Source organism: Ochlerotatus camptorhynchus, unplaced genomic scaffold (assembly GCF_037179485.1).
Source record: "Ochlerotatus camptorhynchus isolate MF236.1 unplaced genomic scaffold, CSIRO-AGI_Acam_v1.1 ptg000333l, whole genome shotgun sequence".
Lineage (NCBI taxonomy): Eukaryota > Metazoa > Arthropoda > Insecta > Diptera > Culicidae > Ochlerotatus > Ochlerotatus camptorhynchus.
The window spans coordinates 50,479-69,465 of record NW_027040821.1 but is presented as its reverse complement, the minus strand read 5'-3'; the positions used below and the strand labels follow the sequence as shown (position 1 = coordinate 69,465).

The 18,987-nt window shown below is 43.6% G+C and overlaps 4 protein-coding genes across 4 annotated transcripts; all 4 read left to right on the top strand.

Moving 5' to 3' along the window:
* Window positions 1-1,620: 1,620 nt before the first annotated feature.
* On the top strand, window positions 1,621-4,401 carry LOC135708729 (uncharacterized protein DDB_G0283357). The gene is made up of 4 exons (XM_065230839.1): window positions 1,621-1,697; window positions 1,795-3,456; window positions 3,530-3,687; window positions 3,753-4,401. The coding sequence occupies exons 2-4, from the start codon at window positions 1,956-1,958 to the stop codon at window positions 3,876-3,878; spliced, it is 1,785 nt and encodes a 594-aa protein (XP_065086911.1). The 5' UTR covers window positions 1,621-1,697; window positions 1,795-1,955; the 3' UTR covers window positions 3,879-4,401.
* Window positions 4,402-8,562: 4,161 nt separating this feature from the next.
* On the top strand, window positions 8,563-14,160 carry LOC135708710 (uncharacterized). Its single transcript, XM_065230812.1, has 2 exons — window positions 8,563-11,675; window positions 13,380-14,160. The coding sequence occupies exons 1-2, from the start codon at window positions 8,563-8,565 to the stop codon at window positions 14,158-14,160; spliced, it is 3,894 nt and encodes a 1,297-aa protein (XP_065086884.1).
* A 1,549-nt stretch (window positions 14,161-15,709) lies between these two features.
* On the top strand, window positions 15,710-16,489 carry LOC135708709 (uncharacterized). Its single transcript, XM_065230811.1, has one exon. The coding sequence runs from the start codon at window positions 15,710-15,712 to the stop codon at window positions 16,487-16,489; it is 780 nt and encodes a 259-aa protein (XP_065086883.1).
* Window positions 16,490-16,653: 164 nt separating this feature from the next.
* Window positions 16,654-17,688, top strand: LOC135708708 (uncharacterized protein K02A2.6-like). The gene is made up of 2 exons (XM_065230810.1): window positions 16,654-16,738; window positions 17,003-17,688. Exons 1-2 carry the CDS (start codon window positions 16,654-16,656, stop codon window positions 17,686-17,688), a joined length of 771 nt encoding a protein of 256 aa, XP_065086882.1.
* Window positions 17,689-18,987: the final 1,299 nt, after the last annotated feature.

Genomic DNA, 18,987 nt, shown 5'->3' with positions numbered 1-18,987 from the left:
TGGTTGATTAAATTGAAAGTTATCTTGTTTGAATACATTTGAATCATTTTTGATTTAATTTGAATCTTTTTTGATTGATTTTTAATCATTTTTGATTATATATTAATATTCTAAAAGAATAAAACTTAATTCTGAAAAAATAATTTTTTATCACAAGTGATTAATTAGAATTTAATCATGCATGACTACAGCCGGACTCAATAATGTGAAGCGGTAATTTGCATTTTTTAAGCTTATTTTTAATGTAATTTATTATTGAGTGTATACCCTTATAAAAATACCCATAAAAAGAGAGCTAAACGACGTATTCGGGGTGGAATCCAAACCATTTGTGGGATAGTTTACCCATCCGGGAGACAGTTCGTTTATGGTATTTTTTTATTAGGGTATAGTGCATTCTATGCACACGGGTATTGATGGTCTGAAAGTGAGGATAACAATAACAAACCAATATTTTTGCCTGGAGCGAAAGTGAGGATAGCAAATTTAGCGCTTGAAAATAGGATTACGCAAGTGTTTGTGTTACACGGATAGAAATCTCCTTATACCTTTTTGCAAATTTTTATTGCTGATTATTCATAAAATGTATAAGTCAACTAATAAGCAGACGCCATGCAAAAAATTAATGAAGATCATGTTTCAAATGAAATGTATAAGCGGTCACACATACCTTATATGCATTCTTATAGGACCTATGTAGTTTGTCTTATGGAATGTATAAGCACAGACAAACAGACATAACACTCGCAAGTTGTTCATAGAACAAGCATTTAACAGTCAATTTAAAAGTATCGTAGTTGGTAGTACCGCCACCTGTGGCGCGCATAGTCAATTCCCTTGCGTTTGACGTTTACACACTACCGCCATCTGTTCAGCGTACTACCCACCACAGTGTATTCAACAGATGGCGGTAATGTTTTTGCGACGATATTTTACAGTGAGAAATATTCAATGTGTTATGTCTGTTTTTCTGTGGTATAAAGCTGATATTTTGGCAAAAATGTATAAGTGAAACACATGAATAAAATAGTTGATTTTCGTTTCGTGTATAAACGTCAGAAAGGTCAATAGTTCAGCCCATTAGGTTACTTTTAAATAAATGGCATATTCTCAAATTTACGAGAGTTAAACTTAATTTTGGGTAGAATTAAAGAGCGTGAATTTACATCTTATCCATTTGACAGGTCTTCTGCTCGATTGGAATGACTTTTCCTATGACTTTGACAGACAATCGATTGTTCCAATTTTGACATGTCGTCTCTTTATAAATTCAGGCTCTTTAGGTAGAATATACTTAAGAGTAAGTAATTTTTTTGTTGTTGGTGTGAATGGAAACTAGTATGTTAATTACTCAAATTTGGGTTATTGGGCTGAACCCGGGACTTGAGGGAAAAGTGATTAATTTTGGGTAGTATTTCATCTCCGTGAGGGGAAATAAACGGAGAGAGGTCGCTAAACTCAAATTCGGGTTTAAAAAACCTAAATTTTGGGTAGTTTTATTTGTGTATGGATATTTTGTAAGTGTAGCCACAGCTGAAATAATCTTAACCGAGCGGTTTATCCCTCGTTCGAAATTGTGACATTATTTGACGTTTATTTTGCATCAAGAAGACGGAAAATATTTTGCATTTCGTTTTGGTTACTCTATAGCATTACCAGAGATTGTAAATTTCTGTTAGTTAACTCTATGATTCAAGGTAATATTAATCAAATATTTTACTATAGTACTCATGCAAGAATCATATTAATTCGTTATTGATATTTTTCTGTACCGATTTGGATGTACGCTTGCAGGGATTGACGATGTCTGAACGCTATCACAAAGGAACATATTAATCCAATTTATGCACAGTCTGCTGCGGTAAAGATAGTAGAAAGGAAAAAAAAACCTTGATGAAATCATCGTCTCTACGGTTGCGTTTGCTAATGCCGAAAACGAAGGCTATCAATATAGAATGTCCCAGAGTCCACCTAATTACATGGATGGAGTCCCGGTGAAGATATCGGAGCGCTTTAAACCTCCTCCAAAGATTACACTTCCGCAGAGTGTTATAAATCGATTGGCACAGGTCGAAAATGGTGTTGCCTTGCGAGCAGTGATCGGCTATGCATTTGAGCTGGAGGAAACAGTACTTAAACGGATTACTGAGTGGCGGGCGGTTAAGGAAAAGGAACGTGATGAACGCGATGAACGAGTGAGACTCAAGGAACAGGAACGGGCGAGATTGGTAGATGAAGAGCAAAAGCGTAAGTTGAACCAGATTTCCTACCCTAACACCGATGACCTTTCCAGTGCCAGTGAAGGCGAAGATGAGCCATCAGAGGAAAATGATGAATCTTCGCCATCGGGATCGTCTGAGGAGCAAGTTCTCAAAAATCAGACACCTTTAGTAGTTAGTTCTGGAACAGTGCAGTATAGTCATATGAATAAGTTTGATACAATTCTTATGCCGACGGTACTCCCCGAGGTAGCGGCGGCGATGATAGGCGCCACTGGTAAAGTGATCGATTCTGGTACACCACTAAACTTCAGCATTCCAAAGAATACTAACCTGTTGAATAATAACAACAATAACATCTACAACAAGATAAACTATTCAGATTTTGAAAATGACACTTCCAGTCCTTTTGATAACATGGAGTTGAAAACTATAAACGATTTGGACATTTTGGCTCAGGTTTATAATTTAAATATTTCTAATTCTGGTTCAGTGCGAAGTCCTGAAGATTCTAATGAAAAGAATGCCAAACCGCTTGAAAAGCGACAAGATTTGAATGTCAAACATCAATCTAACGAGACTTCTCCTGAACAGAGTACGAATGTGACCACAACTCAGCAGCCGCCCGACTATCAGCAACAGTCACAATATCCACAAGCAGTGTATCTACCGAACCCTCAACAGCAAGTCCCAACAAGTGATTATTATAAATCTTACAACAGTTACCAGTATAACTATGGACAGTACGCTGCCTCTTCGACAGCTAGCTACGCTTCAGCAGATAACCGCTTCCTTAGTCAATACAATTCCGCTGCTGGTACTTCCTATCAACCATCGGTTCAATCTCAGTACCAACCTTTTAGCCAGGGTCTAGGATCTAGCACTTACAATTACTATCCGTATACAAGTTCCTCCAACAATTCAACAACGCAGTCCACGTATGCAAATGCATATTTTTACTCCAACGCTTACGGTCATCAATCTCAGTTAATGCCTGGTTACAACTATTCAGCTCAAGGTAGTACGACCGTTGCTGAGACCCCGTCTACCGGCTATGGTAGCGTGGTCGCTACTGATGGCTCGATGAGTGACTCTGTCGAGGTGTCCTCTATGAGATCTAAATCTAAAAGTGTACCGGACATTGTCCGCCAGCTGGACGAAGAAGTGAAAGACTCCGCACAGCGAAGAACACGAAACAATAGTCAATCTGTTGCAGAAAAGAATCACCAAGAAGAGGGTAAGTTCAGCTACGAGCTCACAGCATCAAGTGTGAACATACATACAACATTTTTATTTATTTTTTGTCACAGATAAGTCCATTGCAAAATCTGCAACCGCGCAGGACTTGACTCTATATAATCGATTATCACCAAGCGATCAGAATCTAGTGAAACGTATCGAGTCGATGGGATTCCCATTAGAGCGCGTAGCGGCGGTGCTAAAACGAATAGGACATGATGATAAGAAGGTAAATGACCTACAATTATTCAGCTAACTATTTCGATTCAATGTTTTATCCTATTTTTTGGACAGATCGTGGAACATCTGATACCGCTTAGTGAGTTATTGGATCTGGGTTTTGAGGAAGAGAAAATATCTGATGCGTTAGTCAAATTCGACAACAACAAACACAAAGCATTGGATTATTTAATATCGTAGTATCGTATACCGGATATAGGTAGTGTACTATTTATTTTTGGTATATGGTTGTCGCTCGACGCAGACAACGACGCGATTGTGATTGCTACGCGCAGGAAATTAAAAACATATTTGTTCGAAATTGATGTATAACGTGTAAACCAAATCGATTGTAGTAGCTATTTTACACTAATACTGATGGAAACATTCAATTTATAATAGGCTTTGCTTGACCGATGCCTTTATTAGCCGACGTTATAGAAAATATGTTGTACTAGCACTCGAAATGCATATAGTGGATAGGATAAGAGCTGTGAGTGCAAATGCCACTCTTTTGCGGTATGATATTGAGGTTTACTTATAATTGACATTGGAAAGTATCTGCAGTATAGGTAACTTTGTTTGGTTCCAACTCGTGTGAGATTAAAATTTTGCTTACAGTCGTTTGTATATGGTCTATAAAAAAGAATGCTATTTTTATACATATTAATTCGTTTTTTTTCTTGCGGAATAATCTTTAAACGATAGAAGGAAGAACAATATAAACAAGCTATTAAATTAATATACCAAGTATATTTATTTGTCCGAAATTCCTGTTTTATTTAAAGCAGGTCTGTCGAACGTACGGCCCACGGCCTTGTTTTGTCCGGCCCACTATGTGTTCGAAAAAAGTATTTATACTGCGGTTTAAGGGGTACACACTAAAATTATTTCACAGATTTCTATGAAAAATTGTTATTGTTATTGCTATTGCTCAGTTCACACCCTGGCCGGCTGCTACCTACCGATCTGCACTTAAGCCAGGCATGAACCTACGGAAATTTAGTCGTGGCCTATGCTAGACCGTATAGCATAACGACTTTCCTCTCACTAGCAGGCTTGTTGGTCCCACTAGCTTCCGATTAGGTAAGAGATTAAAAGAATAAAGAGAGAGATAGAGGATTTTGTTGTTTTGCTGAAAAGAAAAAAAAAAGAACTAAAAAAACACGCCAGCTTGTTGTGCAACATCAGGTTTGTTCGCTTTCATTTCCGTTCCAAGGGGGCTACGTCAATCGCTGTTGTACTCAAATACCTGATGGGAACCTTCAGAGGTGCACAGGGCAAACGTGAAAGACTTCCTTTCTGGGCAGCTGCTTGACCTGGGCCCTGGTCGAATTCCTACACGAAACGAAAATCAATTATTTAATTCATGTGTTTCACTTATACATTTTTGCCAAAGCATCAGCCTTATACATTCCATAAGACAAACCACATAAGTCCTATTAGAATGCATAAAAGCTATGTATGACCGCTTATACATTTCATTTGACACATGATCTTTATTTACTTTTTGCAAAGCGTCTGCATATTAGTTGACTTATACATTTTATGAATAATCAGCAATGGAAATTTGCCAAAAGGTATAAGGAGATTTCTATCCGTGTATTGGCTTGCTTGATTTACTTATTGACGCCTAAGTGTTTGCCTTTGCTGCGATGTTCTGGCGGATTTAATTCATAATCATAATCAACAAAATTCGTTTATACTTCTTCACTAGTTAATTGTAATTGGTTATTAGTAGTAATCAGTTGCGTGACTGAAAGGAGACAAAAACAAAAACAAACACCGACAGAAACAGGAATAGAAAATTTTTGGTATCTCCTTTCAGCTGCAACTAGTTAATGGTTTCTCTTCAAAACTTGGTTGGGATTAGTTTATCGTTAGTCGTTTATCATAACGTCCATCTTCGCGTTCCTTTATTGTGTTCCTCTCCTATTGTAGCTTCCGTCTTAAATCCCTCCCCATGGGCGACTTTATGTAAATGTTCCCAGATCCCCTTCCCAATCCATATCTTCACAATTATTGGTTATTAAATCTCGCTAATCTTAAATATGTTATTGATTTAGGTTTCTATTCCCATAGTCGATCCCGTTAATTAGTTAGTGCATCATGTTACGTTATCTTATTATTCTTTTTTTATTATTTCATTCAATCAATTACAATTATATGCAAATTGCAAAATAAAACTTGATAAATCACGACAAATCATCGTCAATCCTCTTATTCTTGGGCAGGGCCTGATAATGTGAATCTGATTTTGTTCAGTGAACGGGCACCATATGGTACATTCTCTCACTATGAACGTGTCATTTCTAGCCTATCTGAACTATTTAATAAATTGAAACCATAACATGGTGTTGGGACCAGGCTTGCTTCCACTCACTTGCTATAAAAACACGATTTTCTGAATTTTGAAATCAGATGTTATAATAATATTTTGTACTTGTGAGATACAAGAAGAGGTTGATATGCAAGTGTTTGACACATGAAACCTGTCAAATTTGCTTTCAGATAGTCACAATCAGCAATTTTACGACTCGCGAGCGCTCACTCTGAGTGAATGCTCACGAATCATAAAATCGCTTATTGTAACACTATGGTAGCGAAATTGACAGGTTTTATGAGTCAAACACTTGCCTTTCATCCTCTTTTTGTATCTAACAACTTGCAAGTACAAAATATCATTAAAACATCGTGTTGACACCACTGGGCTTCAGCTGTACTCGCGACCGGCCTGCCGTGAAGTGAGATGTGAGAAGCGAGATGTATGCGTCACCGGTCTACAGCGGTAGGACCGTCGTTGATTGTTTACATCGATTCGTGGAGAAGTAGAACGGAGGATACAAACAAAAACAAACCCAAGAGATAGTGGAGGAGCTCAGTTTTGTTTAATAAAGTTGTAAAATCACAAACAAATCTAAAGTTTAAATCAGTTTTCTGTGGAGGTGGTATTTTCTTAGTTTAGTGCTAAATAATCCGTAAGTAAACAAAATGAAATGCACTATACTTACTAGATGTGACATAAACTATTTCAATATTAGGGTTGACTTTCTAAATCGGATGATTACCTGCCAGAAGCTGAAGATACTATCAGAATAGTTCCGTAAACAAGTTGAATTAATTGATTGATTGTGAGTACCTATAAATAATAAGATTAGAAGCAAAACAATTAGAAACTAAACTTACCTATTTAGGACTAGTGTTGGAACTGAAAACAGCAGCATAACCAGTGTCGTAGCACGAGGGATTAGAGGGGACTATTTCTTGTAAGTAATTTAGTAATTAATTCAAGGTGAAATAGTTCTTTATTAAAAAATATATTACAGTTGAGCTGCTTGAAAAGTTGCTGCAAAAATTTAGTCATATTCTATAATTGATCCGAACAAACTCAAAAGAAATATTGAGAAAAGGATCTAACCTCAAACATGATGCCGGGAGATGCGAATTTCACCAAGACCGCCTGTGGAGGCTGCGGATCGGTGTCCGATGAGGATGAAGGCATGGTATGTTGTGACAAGTGCAACGTTTGGTACCATTACCGGTGCGTGGGAGTCACGGAGGAAGTCGAAAGTGACGCAAAGTGGTATTGTCCTGAGGAAGACTGCCAAAGCCAGAAGAAACTGGACGCAGAATCTTCCAAAACGGGTGCCAAAAAGAAGAAGAAAACGACCGACGACAACTCGGATAAGTCCAGCGTGAAATCCGACGGAAGGTCTGGCTCGTCGATGGAACGTCAGCTCAAAGCTCTTGAAAAGGAACGGAAAAAGAAAGAGCAAGAGCTGAAGAACGAACGCGTTCTGATGGAAAAGCGGATGGAAATCGACCGAATCCTTCAAGAACAGCGGATCGAAATGGAGAACGAGTTTCGGGCTAAGGAATTACAGCAGCAAAAACAGTTGTTGGAGAAGGCGCTGAAGGACAAGCAAGATCATTTGGACCGGATGAAGAAGATGCGGGAGTCGTTCAATGCAACACGCAGAAAAAATTACCGTCGAAACAAAAATATTTGAGGTAAATTTAAACGTAAATTCAGTTTGTTCTGGCCACAAACATAAACTAGGTTGATTTCAAACGTATTCTACGTTTGAATCCATTGATAATAATGTTTAAAACAAAAATAATGTTACGTTTATTTTAAAAATATTCGTGTTGAAAATAAACGTGAATATTTTTGATTTATTTGAAAACTATATGCAATCAAAAATTAATATGTTTATTTTAAACATGCTTTTCATGTTTAAAATAAACAAACATATTTTGAAATTATTTTAGCATTTGAATGCTGAATAAATCAAAATAAAATGGATAGCAAATTAATGGAAATTCCTGCGATTATGGAAAGTCTGTGGATGTTTGGATCCGGGGGCCGTCGGGGTGGGTGTCCGATCCGATCCAGTTCAGTAAAACTGGTGAAACTTTGTGATATTAGCGTCATTTTGTCGTTTATGACGCTGGTCCTCATACCGGCCTCTTTCTACGTTTAGTGTTCGGGGATGATCTGTTTTTCTTTCGACGTCGGGTGGGGGGTGAGGATGATATGGGGATCGGTATCAGAAACGACGGATTGCCGTTAATATTGTGATGTTCCACCGGTTTTGTCGAGCTTGGAACATTGCGTGGGTTTCCGGACCCTCTACTTCGGTTTCGCCGCTTGCAGGCCGTTTTCGGTTAAGTTTGCCGAATGTAAACAAGAAGGAAAAAAGGACACGCTAAAAATTGATTACCCAGGTTATGTATTGTTGAAATAAACATGCTTTTGAATTTATTCTAAACATACATATTTTTGTTGAGAACATGTTTGTAATTTACTTTGAACTATTCATATTTTTATTTAATAAACATATATATTTTTAACTTAAATGAACAAAATTTGGTTCCGTGAAGGATGGATCAAGTCCAGCAAGAGTTGTCCAAGCTAAACGCTGGTGAAGATGACAGAAAGGAATCGGTGAACAAAGTTTCTGATGCCGTGAAACAGTCGACCGCGGGAACACCGTTGAAGAATCCGGAAATACGTAGCCAAAAGCGATCGGAGAAAACCAAGAAGGTCGAATCGGATGAAGAAGAGGAGGAAGAGGAAGATGAAGAGTCTGATGAATCTAGCAGTGACGATGAAAGTGAGGAGCAGTCTGAAAGCGACTCGGATGAGGCCACCGAAGAAGAAGACGAAGAAGAAGAACCCAAGAAGACGAGCAAAGAGAAAAATAAGTCAGGAAAAGTTAGATCTCACGGGCTGGGACAGTCTAATGCGGCACCTTCTAAAGCGCAAATGGTGGCCCGGAGTGGAATCAGCAAGAGACTTCCACTATTTACTGGAAAGCCTGAAGAATGGCCGCTGTTCATTGGAAGCTATCAAGCCTCCAACGATGCTTGTGGGTTTTCCGACGTTGAGAATCTTGTTCGGCTGCAGGAGAGCTTAAAGGGTCAGGCGTTGGAAAACGTTCGAGGACAGCTACTGTTTCCAAAATCGGTGCCGAAAGTCATAAGCAAACTTCGTCAGCTGTATGGACGCCCGGAACAGTTGCTAAAGTGTCACCTTGAGAAAGTGCGGCGATTGGATCCTCCGAAGTCAGACAAATTGGCGTCATACATTCCATTCGGTAATGCTGTGGAGCAATTATGCGAGCATCTAGAGGCAGCGGGTTTAGAGCAGCACCTGGTTAATCCTCTTCTTATCCAGGATCTTGTCGATAAGCTTCCGGCCCATGATAAGCGTGAATGGGTTCGCTACAAAAATCGGAAAAGGAAGGTGAACCTGCGTACTTTCACCGATTTTGTGTCGAAGATTGTTGCAGAAGCTTGCGAGGCCAACGTGAAGATGGATTTCAGAGCAGAATCGAAGCCAGTTTGCAACGAGCACGCCGGAAAGAGCAAAGCGAAGGAAAAGGGAGCTCATTTATACAATCACAGTGCAGTGGAGAGGGCCAACCCCGGCGTCGGCGAGAATCATCCGAGACCGTGCAAAGCGTGCAAGTGGACCGATCATCGTCTGCGATTCTGCCAGGATTTCAAGGCTTGGACACTTCGGGACCGTTTGAAGTTGGTCGAAAAGTGGAAACTCTGCGTTGTCTGCCTCAATGATCACGGTAACGCTCCGTGCAAATTCAAGATCCGGTGCAACATCGACGAATGTCGGGAACGTCACAATCCTCTATTGCATTCCGCCACCGGATCCGTGGTAATCAACGCACACTTTCGAACCACCAGTACCATCATGTTCCGTATGATACCAGTGACATTGTATTTCGGTAAGCGGTCGGTTAATACGTTAGCGTTTCTGGACGAGGGCGCATCAGTGACTCTGATAGAAAGTTCCCTGGCGGATCAGCTAGGTGTTCAAGGAACGAAGGAACAGTTGACCATCAAATGGACAGCCGATATCACGCGCGTGGAGAAGGGATCCCGACGAATGGACTTGTTCATTTCCGGACGAGATGGGAAGGAGAAACATCAACTCGGCACGGTTCGAACTGTTGACGAGCTGCTACTACCGAAGCAATCCCTAAGTGCGTCGGTGCTCTGTCAGCGGATGAAGAAACTGCAAGGGTTACCGATTGCTTCGTACGAAAACCAACGCCCGGGGTTATTGATCGGTCTGAACAATCTCCACTTGCTTGCACCGACTGAAGCAAAGGTTGGTAAGCCTGGTGAGCCAATAGCGGTGCGGTCCAAGCTAGGATGGGCAGTGTACGGTCCAAATGAGGTGCAGCTATCAAATGCGGAAGTGTATCTGGGACATCACGATGAAGTAAGCAATCAGGAGCTGCATGATCTGCTGAAAAGTCAGTACGCTTTAGAGGACTCCGTAGTGGTGAAGCTGACAGAATCGGAAGATGATAGAAGAGCTCGTGAAATCTTGGAGCAGACCACCAGAAGAGTGGGCGATCGATTCGAGACCGGCCTACTGTGGAAGGAAGGAGAGCCAGAACTTCCAGATAGTTATCCGATGGCCACGCGCAGGATGAAATGTTTGGAGCAACGACTGCTGAAGTCACCAGCGCTGTTCGAAAACGTTTGCAAGCAGATCAAGGAGTATCAGCAGAAGGGCTATGCGCATCTGGCAAGTGCCGAAGAATTAGAAGAAGCCGAACCGGGAAAAGTTTGGTATCTTCCACTCAACGTCGTCCTTAACCCAAAGAAACCGGGAAAAGTACGACTCGTGTGGGATGCAGCAGCAAGTGTGAAAGGAATATCCCTCAATTCCTTACTTCTCACAGGACCTGATTTGCTGGTATGTATACTCACCGTATTTTGCCAATTTCGTGAACGACCGATCGCTTTCGGTGGAGACATCCGCGAAATGTACCACCAGATGCAGATTCGTCCAGCCGACAGACGAGTACAGCGATTCGTCTTCCGATCGAATCCCAGAGAAGCACCTAGTATTTACGTTATGGACGTAGCTACTTTCGGATCGAAAAGTTCTCCATGTTCCGCCCAGTTCGTAAAGAACAAGAACGCGATGGAGTTTGCAGTACAGTATCCGGAAGCCGCCGCAGCAATCGTGAAGAAACACTACGTCGACGACTACTTCGACAGCGTTGATACCATCGAAGAAGCGATACAGCGGGCAAAGCAGGTGAGATTTATACATTCGAAAGGGGGATTCGAGATAAGAAAATGGGTATCCAATTCGGAGGAAGTCCTAGTCAGTCTTGGGGAACCGAAACCCGTCCAGACGATTCATTTCAACCAGGACAAAGAGACTGGAAATGAACGCATACTCGGTATAATTTGGAATCCAGGTCAAGACGTTTTCTCCTTCTCGACTGAACACCGCGAAGATCTACAAGAGTACCTGCAGGGTCATAAGACACCAACGAAGCGCATTGTACTGAGTTGTGTCATGGGGTTCTTCGATCCGTTGGGACTACTCTCATGCTTCACCGTACATGGAAAGATCTTGGTTCAGGACTTATGGCGAACGGGCTGCGAGTGGGATGAAGAAGTCGACGATGCATGCTTGGTCAAGTGGAAGCAATGGACGGATCTCTTGCCGTTAGTGGAGAGGGTTCGCATTCCGCGCTCATATTTTGGACAGACGCGGTCATCCGAAATTAACAGGCTTGAGCTGCACATCTTCACGGACGCTAGTATACAGGCATATGGCTGCGTGGCCTACTTTCGTGCAATGGTAGACGGTGAAATTAAATGCCTGTTGGTGATGTCTCGATCAAAAGTAGCCCCTCTTAAGTTACAATCCATTCCGCGGTTGGAACTGATGGGAGCTGTCCTCGGTGCAAGAATGTTACAAACGATCAAATCCAACCATTCGCTTTCCATAAACCGTTGTTTTCTTTGGACAGATTCGCAAACAGTTATGAGTTGGTTGCGTTCGGATCAACGAAAATACAAGCAGTTCGTTGCATTCAGGGTTGGAGAAATTTTGGAGACAACCAGCTCAACGGATTGGCGATGGATTAGATCTCGGATGAACCTGGCTGATGCACTAACGAAGTGGGGACAAGGTCCTCCATTGGATTCAGAAGGAGAGTGGTTTAATGGTCCAAATTTCCTGCACCAACCAGAAGATTGCTGGCCGACCGAGGGGTTGCCGGATGCAAACACTGAGCAGGAAATGAAAGCATACTTGCTGCACCATGAAATGAAGGAGTTTCCAGAACCCGTGATCGATGCAGAAGTGACATGGCGCTGGCGTAAGTTGTTGCGAATCACAGCTTGCGTAATCAGATTCATTACAAATCTTCGACGCAAGGTAAAGGGCTTTCCGTTACGAACGATGGTGGCGAACGAGAGGCAACAACAGCTACTTAAGGCGGAATACAATGTTGTACAGCGACCACTGCAGCAGGACGAATTTTCGAGAGCGGAAGTGATTTTGTGGAGGCAGGCGCAGTTGGAGGCGTTCCCAGATGAAGTAATGGTACTCCTGGGAAATGGATCACTCAAAGCGAATCAGAAGCCAGAGCAGATCGGGAAGAGGAGCCCATTATACAAACTCACCCCGATCGTAGACGAGTGTGGCGTGATTCGAATGAATGGTAGGATGGCGAAGTCAGACGAAATCCCGTTCGATACGAGGGGGGCGACACATCTAAATCTCAAGTTTAGATGGTCAACAAATCTCACACTAGCGAATCAATCTTCGAACAATCTTCTTTCATTTGTCGCATCTACTTGCATCGCTCATCAATTTTTTGCAGGAAATCTTCAGAATCGTCATCAATCTTCTTTCTATCTACTAAGCGTGCGTGCAGCTAGCCACAGCAAAACACAATCTTTTTTGCATCGTAGATAGAGTCGTCCCCCTCGGTTCGATATGAAGTTCCCGATTATCCTGCCGAAAGGACACGCAGTGACGAAACGATTGGTACAATATTACCATGAAAAGTTTGGACATGCAAATCGGGAAACGGTCTTCAACGAGCTTCGACAGAAGTTTTATATTCCGAAGTTGCGAACGGAAATCCAGCAAGTGATGAGAAAGTGTGTCTGGTGTAGAGTGAATCGCTGTTATGCTGAGGTCCCGATGATGGCTCCACTTCCGGTTCAGCGAATCACCCGACAGCTTCGACCTTTCAGTGCTGTTGGAGTCGATTATCTAGGACCTGTGGAAGTGACGGTTGGTAGAAGAAAGGAGAAGCGGTGGATCGCCCTGTTCACGTGCCTTGCTGTACGTGCGGTGCACTTGGAAGTAGTGCATGGATTGACAACGCAAGCATGTCTCATGGCCATTCACAGATTCATCTGCAAACGAGGAGTTCCAGACGAAATCTTCTCCGACAACGGGACAAATTTCAAGGGAGCCAGCAAGGAGTTGATTGCTTGGGTGAAGCGAATTGACAGTGAATGTGCGGATTCAGTGACGAGTAGCACAACGAAGTGGAACTTCAATCCTCCTGGTACGCCACACATGGGTGGTATTTGGGAGAGGATGGTTCGATCTGTAAAGGAGGCGATGAAGGCACTCGACGATGGCAGACGTCTGACGGACGAAATTCTATTAACTACCCTGGCTGAAGCGGAAGATATGGTAAATAGTCGTCCGCTAACGTACGTACCCCAGGAATCAGCAGATTCCGAAGCGCTAACACCGAACCATTTTCTTCGAGGTACGGTCAAGTCCGTCGATGTTCACGTAGATGGTTCGGTGGACTTAGCAGAAGCGTTGCGCGACATTTACAAGCGATCGCAGTACTTGGCGGACCAGATGTGGCAGCGTTGGTACAAGGAGTACTTGCCAACGATCAACAAGCGTACCAAGTGGTTTGCTGAGAGGAAGTCATTGAAGAAGGGAGATCTCGTGTTTGTAGTAGATGGACAGAACCGGAAAAGCTGGGTTAGAGGTATTGTCGAGGAAGTCTTCGTAGGATCAGACGGCAGAGTTAGACAGGCGGACGTACGGACAGGCAAAGGCGTATTCCGGCGTGGAGTAGCCAACCTTGCAGTGCTGGAAGTTCTTGATGGTAAATCCGGAACCACTGATGAACGGGTACCGGAGTTACGGGCTGGGGTGTGTTGACACCACTGGGCTTCAGCTGTACTCGCGACCGGCCTGCCGTGAAGTGAGATGTGAGAAGCGAGATGTATGCGTCACCGGTCTACAGCGGTAGGACCGTCGTTGATTGTTTACATCGATTCGTGGAGAAGTAGAACGGAGGATACAAACAAAAACAAACCCAAGAGATAGTGGAGGAGCTCAGTTTTGTTTAATAAAGTTGTAAAATCACAAACAAATCTAAAGTTTAAATCAGTTTTCTGTGGAGGTGGTATTTTCTTAGTTTAGTGCTAAATAATCCGTAAGTAAACAAAATGAAATGCACTATACTTACTAGATGTGACATAAACTATTTCAATATTAGGGTTGACTTTCTAAATCGGATGATTACCTGCCAGAAGCTGAAGATACTATCAGAATAGTTCCGTAAACAAGTTGAATTAATTGATTGATTGTGAGTACCTATAAATAATAAGATTAGAAGCAAAACAATTAGAAACTAAACTTACCTATTTAGGACTAGTGTTGGAACTGAAAACAGCAGCATAACCAGTGTCGTAGCACGAGGGATTAGAGGGGACTATTTCTTGTAAGTAATTTAGTAATTAATTCAAGGTGAAATAGTTCTTTATTAAAAAATATATTACAGTTGAGCTGCTTGAAAAGTTGCTGCAAAAATTTAGTCATATTCTATAATTGATCCGAACACATCGAATGATTTCAAAATTCAGAAAATCATTTTTTTATAGCGACCCTATATATGAGTGGAAGCAACCCTGGTTGGGCCCATGGACATCCCTAGCAATGACATTTATATAAGGTCTGGACCAACAGGCAGCTTGCTGGTGTTAGAAGCAAAAATGTTGTAAACATTGCTGAACATCTGCGAACAGATAGATATACGTCACTGCCAACATACTGAGAACAGATAGATATACGTCACTGCCAACAGCTGTTTCGTGTAAAAAGATAAACATTGCAATATAATACGAACACCACTAATCATTTGAACATTTCACTAACACCAATAAGCCCTTTGGCCCAGACCTTATATAAATGTCATTGCATCCCTAGTACACGAAACAGAATCCATCGACCAGTTGAGCTCACTGTTGGCAGACCACCCTGTCTCCAGTCGATCGTCTCTTTATAAATTCAGGCTCTTTAGGTATACCGAACAGCGAGAAACGTCATCGGAGTTTTTAGAAGAGAAGTGAAACAGCGTGTTTTAGACACGAAGCATATTTTACAAAATAAAGTTTATTTTAATTGTATTTATCTCTCGCGCATTACATACATCCAATGTCACGGTCACCTATGTCGCGCGAGTCGTAAAAGTGGCGACGAGAAATTCGGTTTTTCGTGGAAAAAGTGCGAGTGAAAAAATACTCCACCCACGAGGAAGAGGCGTCGAATCGCGAGCATGAGTTCGCCGCCCGGAGAAAATTTTGGTCAATCTGTGGCAAACGGCGCACATCCCCCGGCACCAGGAGCACCTCTACCACCGCCGGGATGAAACAATCAACATCATTCGCCGCCCAACCCAGGAAATCCGCTTTTTCGTCCTCCAGTGATGCACCAGGGAAACCAACCTCAAATGCAGCAGCAACAAATGTCCATTCAAGCCGACCCGATGATGCTGCAGATCCTGCACCAATTGCAGCAGCAGCAAGTATCAATCAACCAGTTGCTTGTACAGCAGCAGGAAACGGCACAGCGGCAGCAGCAGGCATTTTTAAAGCAGCACGAGCAGGTAATCCGGTCAACAATGTCAGCTTTCGGTCAGCCACCAACGCATCCGGAACAGATTGTCGACTCGCTCGCCAACAACATCGTCGAGTTTCGATACGAACCGGATAGTGGCGTCACGTTCGCCGCCTGGTATACGCGGTACGATAACCTGTTTTCGAAGGATGCCGTTCGCCTGGATGATGAGGTGAAGGTCCGCCTACTACTTCGGAAACTGGAACCGTCGGAACATGAACGATACGTAAGCTACATTCTGCCGAAAACTACGAAGGAGGTGAATTTTACGGATACATTGGCGAAACTGAAAAGCTTGTTTGGTACGGTGGAATCGCTCATCAGCCGGCGTTATCGTTGCCTCCAAGTCGTCAAGCAGCCTGGTGAGGATTACAAGACGTACGCTTGCCGGTTGAATCGACTTTGCGTCGAGTTCGAGTTAGCGAAAATGAGCGAGGAGCAGTTTAAATGCTTGCTTTTCGTATGCGGTCTGAAATCGGAAGGAGATGGCGAGATCCGGACACGATTGTTGACCCGCATCGAAGAAAACGCAGCAGTCACTGGAACAAATCTCCGACGAATGTCAACGACTGCTCACGATCAAGCATGATACATCCATGATCGAATCGTCAGCAACCATCAAGGCACTCCGGCGTAAGCAGCCCTTCCGAAAGCAGCAGTTCAAGCAAGAGATGGGGCACTCAGCGTCGAAACCAGGTAAGCCAGATGGAACTGGTCCAGCTACACCATGTTGGAACTGCGGTTCCATGCACTATGCACGGGATTGCACCTACGGCAAGCACAGGTGCAACGAATGCGGCCAGTTTGGCCATCGGGAAGGCTACTGTTCCAGCGCCAGGTAAACCAGCAGCTCTTTGAAGCGGAAGAAATTCAAGCCGGTGGCAACCAAGACCGTTTTGGTGAGCAGCGTGAAGAAGCAGCGGAAGTTCGTGACAGTGCAGTTAGGAGGGAAAGCGGTAGCTCGATACGGCATCCGACATTAGCGTAGTTTCGGAAACGACGTGGAAAGAAATCGGTCAGCCACCGTTGAAGCCAGCAACGATAAATTCGTCTACAGCATCCGGTCTTATCGACACATTCAATCTGTGGTCGGTCCCAATAGAGCATTTCTGCAACCAGGTCAGCAGTTCTCCGTCAAACATCGACGCCCTCAAGCAAGTTTTTCCCTCGACATTCTCCAACGCACCGGGGTTGTGCACGAAAGCGAAGGTCCGGTTCAGCCTGAAGGAAGGGCAGACTCCTGTGTTCCGCCCAAAACGGCCAGTCGCCTACGCAATGTACGACACGGTGAATCAAGAGCTGGATCGACTGGAACAAGCAAACATCATCACACCAGTTGAGTACTCCGAGTGGGCTGCACCGATAGTTGTGGTCCGGAAGGCGAGTGGTGCCATACGAATCTGCGGTGACTATTCCACCGGGCTGAACGACGCTCTCCAACCGCATCAATATCCGCTTCCTTTCCCACAGGACATCTTTGCAAAGCTGGCCAATTTCAAAATTTTCAGCCTAATAGACCTGTCAGACACCTACCTGCAAGAAATGGATAAAGCCTCAAGAGATCTGCTAACAGTAAACACGCATCGGGGCTTGTACCGCTACAACCGATTGCCGCCAGGAGTGAAAGCCGAGGTGAAAGCAGCACCTGGAGCGTTTCAACAACTGGGGGACACCATACTGATCGGACTCAAGCATACCTCAGGTTACATCGATGACGTGATTGTAGGAGGAGTGGATGAAGCGGATCACCTACGAAACCTGCAAGCAGTTCTTCAGCGCATTCAATAATATGGCTTCACCATCAAGACGGAGAAGTGTTCTTTTGGGCAGCGACAAATAAAGTACCATCGACGGACGAGGATTGCGACCGGATCCAGCTAAAATCCAAGCCATCAGGGAATTGCCAGCTCCTACGGATGTGTCCGGCGTTCGCTCGTTCCTTGGGGCAATTAACTATTACGGTAAATTCGGAATGCGGAATTTGCGATATCCTCTCGATGAATTGTTGAAGGCCGGCAAGAAGTTTGAGTGGTCGTCAAAATGCCAAAAATCCTTCGACAAATTCAAGCAGCTTTTGTCATCTGATCTCTTGTTGACGCACTACAAACCAGAGCTGCCGATCAGTGGGAGTTGGAGCTACGTTGAGCCACAAGATGCCTGATGGATCCGTCAAAGTCGTGCAGCACGCTTCTCGTGCACTAACACCGGCAGAGCAAGGGTACGGTCAACCAGATCGTGAAGGCCTTGCGATCGTGTATGCGGTTACCAAGTTCCACAGGATGTTGTACGGTCGCAGCTTTCTCCTTCAAACGCTCATCACGCTCCTCTTCTCCGTATCTTTGGGTCAAAAACGGGAATCCCCGTCTACATGGCAAATCGTCTGCAGCGGTGGGCATTGCAGCTACTGCTCTACGACTTCAAGATCGAGTACGTCAACACAGAGAAGTTCGGGAACGCGGACGTTCTTTTCCGACTCATCGCCCGCCATGCAAGACGAATGATGATGAACGCGGGAACGTGGACGTTCTTTTCCGACTCATCGCCCGCCATGCAAGACGAATGATGAAGATTTCGTCGTAGCCAGTGTCATCCTCGAGGAGGACTTGAGGTCAGTAGCATCCAACTCTATCAAGTTCGTTCCTCTCAGTTTTAGGACAGTACAGCAAGCCACCCAGACTGATCCAGTACTTAGCAAGGTCTACCGGCCATCGGCCATCGCCAATCAAGAAGTCCAGAAGTTCTACGACCGTCAAGACTCGTTGTCGGTTTTCCAAGGGTGTGTGATCAACCGGTGAACACTCGTGTTTATTTCAGTTACCATGGAGATGTAATTTGTGACTAGCTCCGGTCCCTTTCAAATTGTATGATTATTTATGAACGGCCTTACCCACACGAATTGCCGGCGAAAAAGTGACGTCATTTGACATTGAGCGACTTGAAGACTGATCGTTCGCCCTTTGTCCGGGATGCGGACGAAGGGCGACTCGCCCCGCTAGAGTTATTTCATCCGCCGGGCGACCAAATGGCGCTCCGGGATCCGGACGAAAGGCGACTCGCCTCGCTAGAGTAATTTCATGCGCCGGGCTA

Excerpts from the sequence above, each read along its gene's own strand:
- LOC135708708 (XM_065230810.1), top strand. The coding sequence starts at position 16,654 with ATGCACGGGATTGCACCTACGGCAAGCACAGGTGCAACGAATGCGGCC. Across the intron at positions 16,739-17,002 it reads GGCTACTGTTCCAGCGCCAG|AGCATTTCTGCAACCAGGTC; the intron begins GTAAACCAGCAG and ends CGGTCCCAATAG.
- LOC135708709 (XM_065230811.1), top strand. The coding sequence starts at position 15,710 with ATGCACCAGGGAAACCAACCTCAAATGCAGCAGCAACAAATGTCCATT.
- LOC135708729 (XM_065230839.1), top strand. The coding sequence starts at position 1,956 with ATGTCCCAGAGTCCACCTAATTACATGGATGGAGTCCCGGTGAAGATA. Across the intron at positions 3,457-3,529 it reads AAAGAATCACCAAGAAGAGG|ATAAGTCCATTGCAAAATCT; the intron begins GTAAGTTCAGCT and ends TTTTTGTCACAG. Across the intron at positions 3,688-3,752 it reads TAGGACATGATGATAAGAAG|ATCGTGGAACATCTGATACC; the intron begins GTAAATGACCTA and ends TTTTTTGGACAG.
- LOC135708710 (XM_065230812.1), top strand. The coding sequence starts at position 8,563 with ATGGATCAAGTCCAGCAAGAGTTGTCCAAGCTAAACGCTGGTGAAGAT. Across the intron at positions 11,676-13,379 it reads CAATGGACGGATCTCTTGCC|ATTCATCTGCAAACGAGGAG; the intron begins GTTAGTGGAGAG and ends GGCCATTCACAG.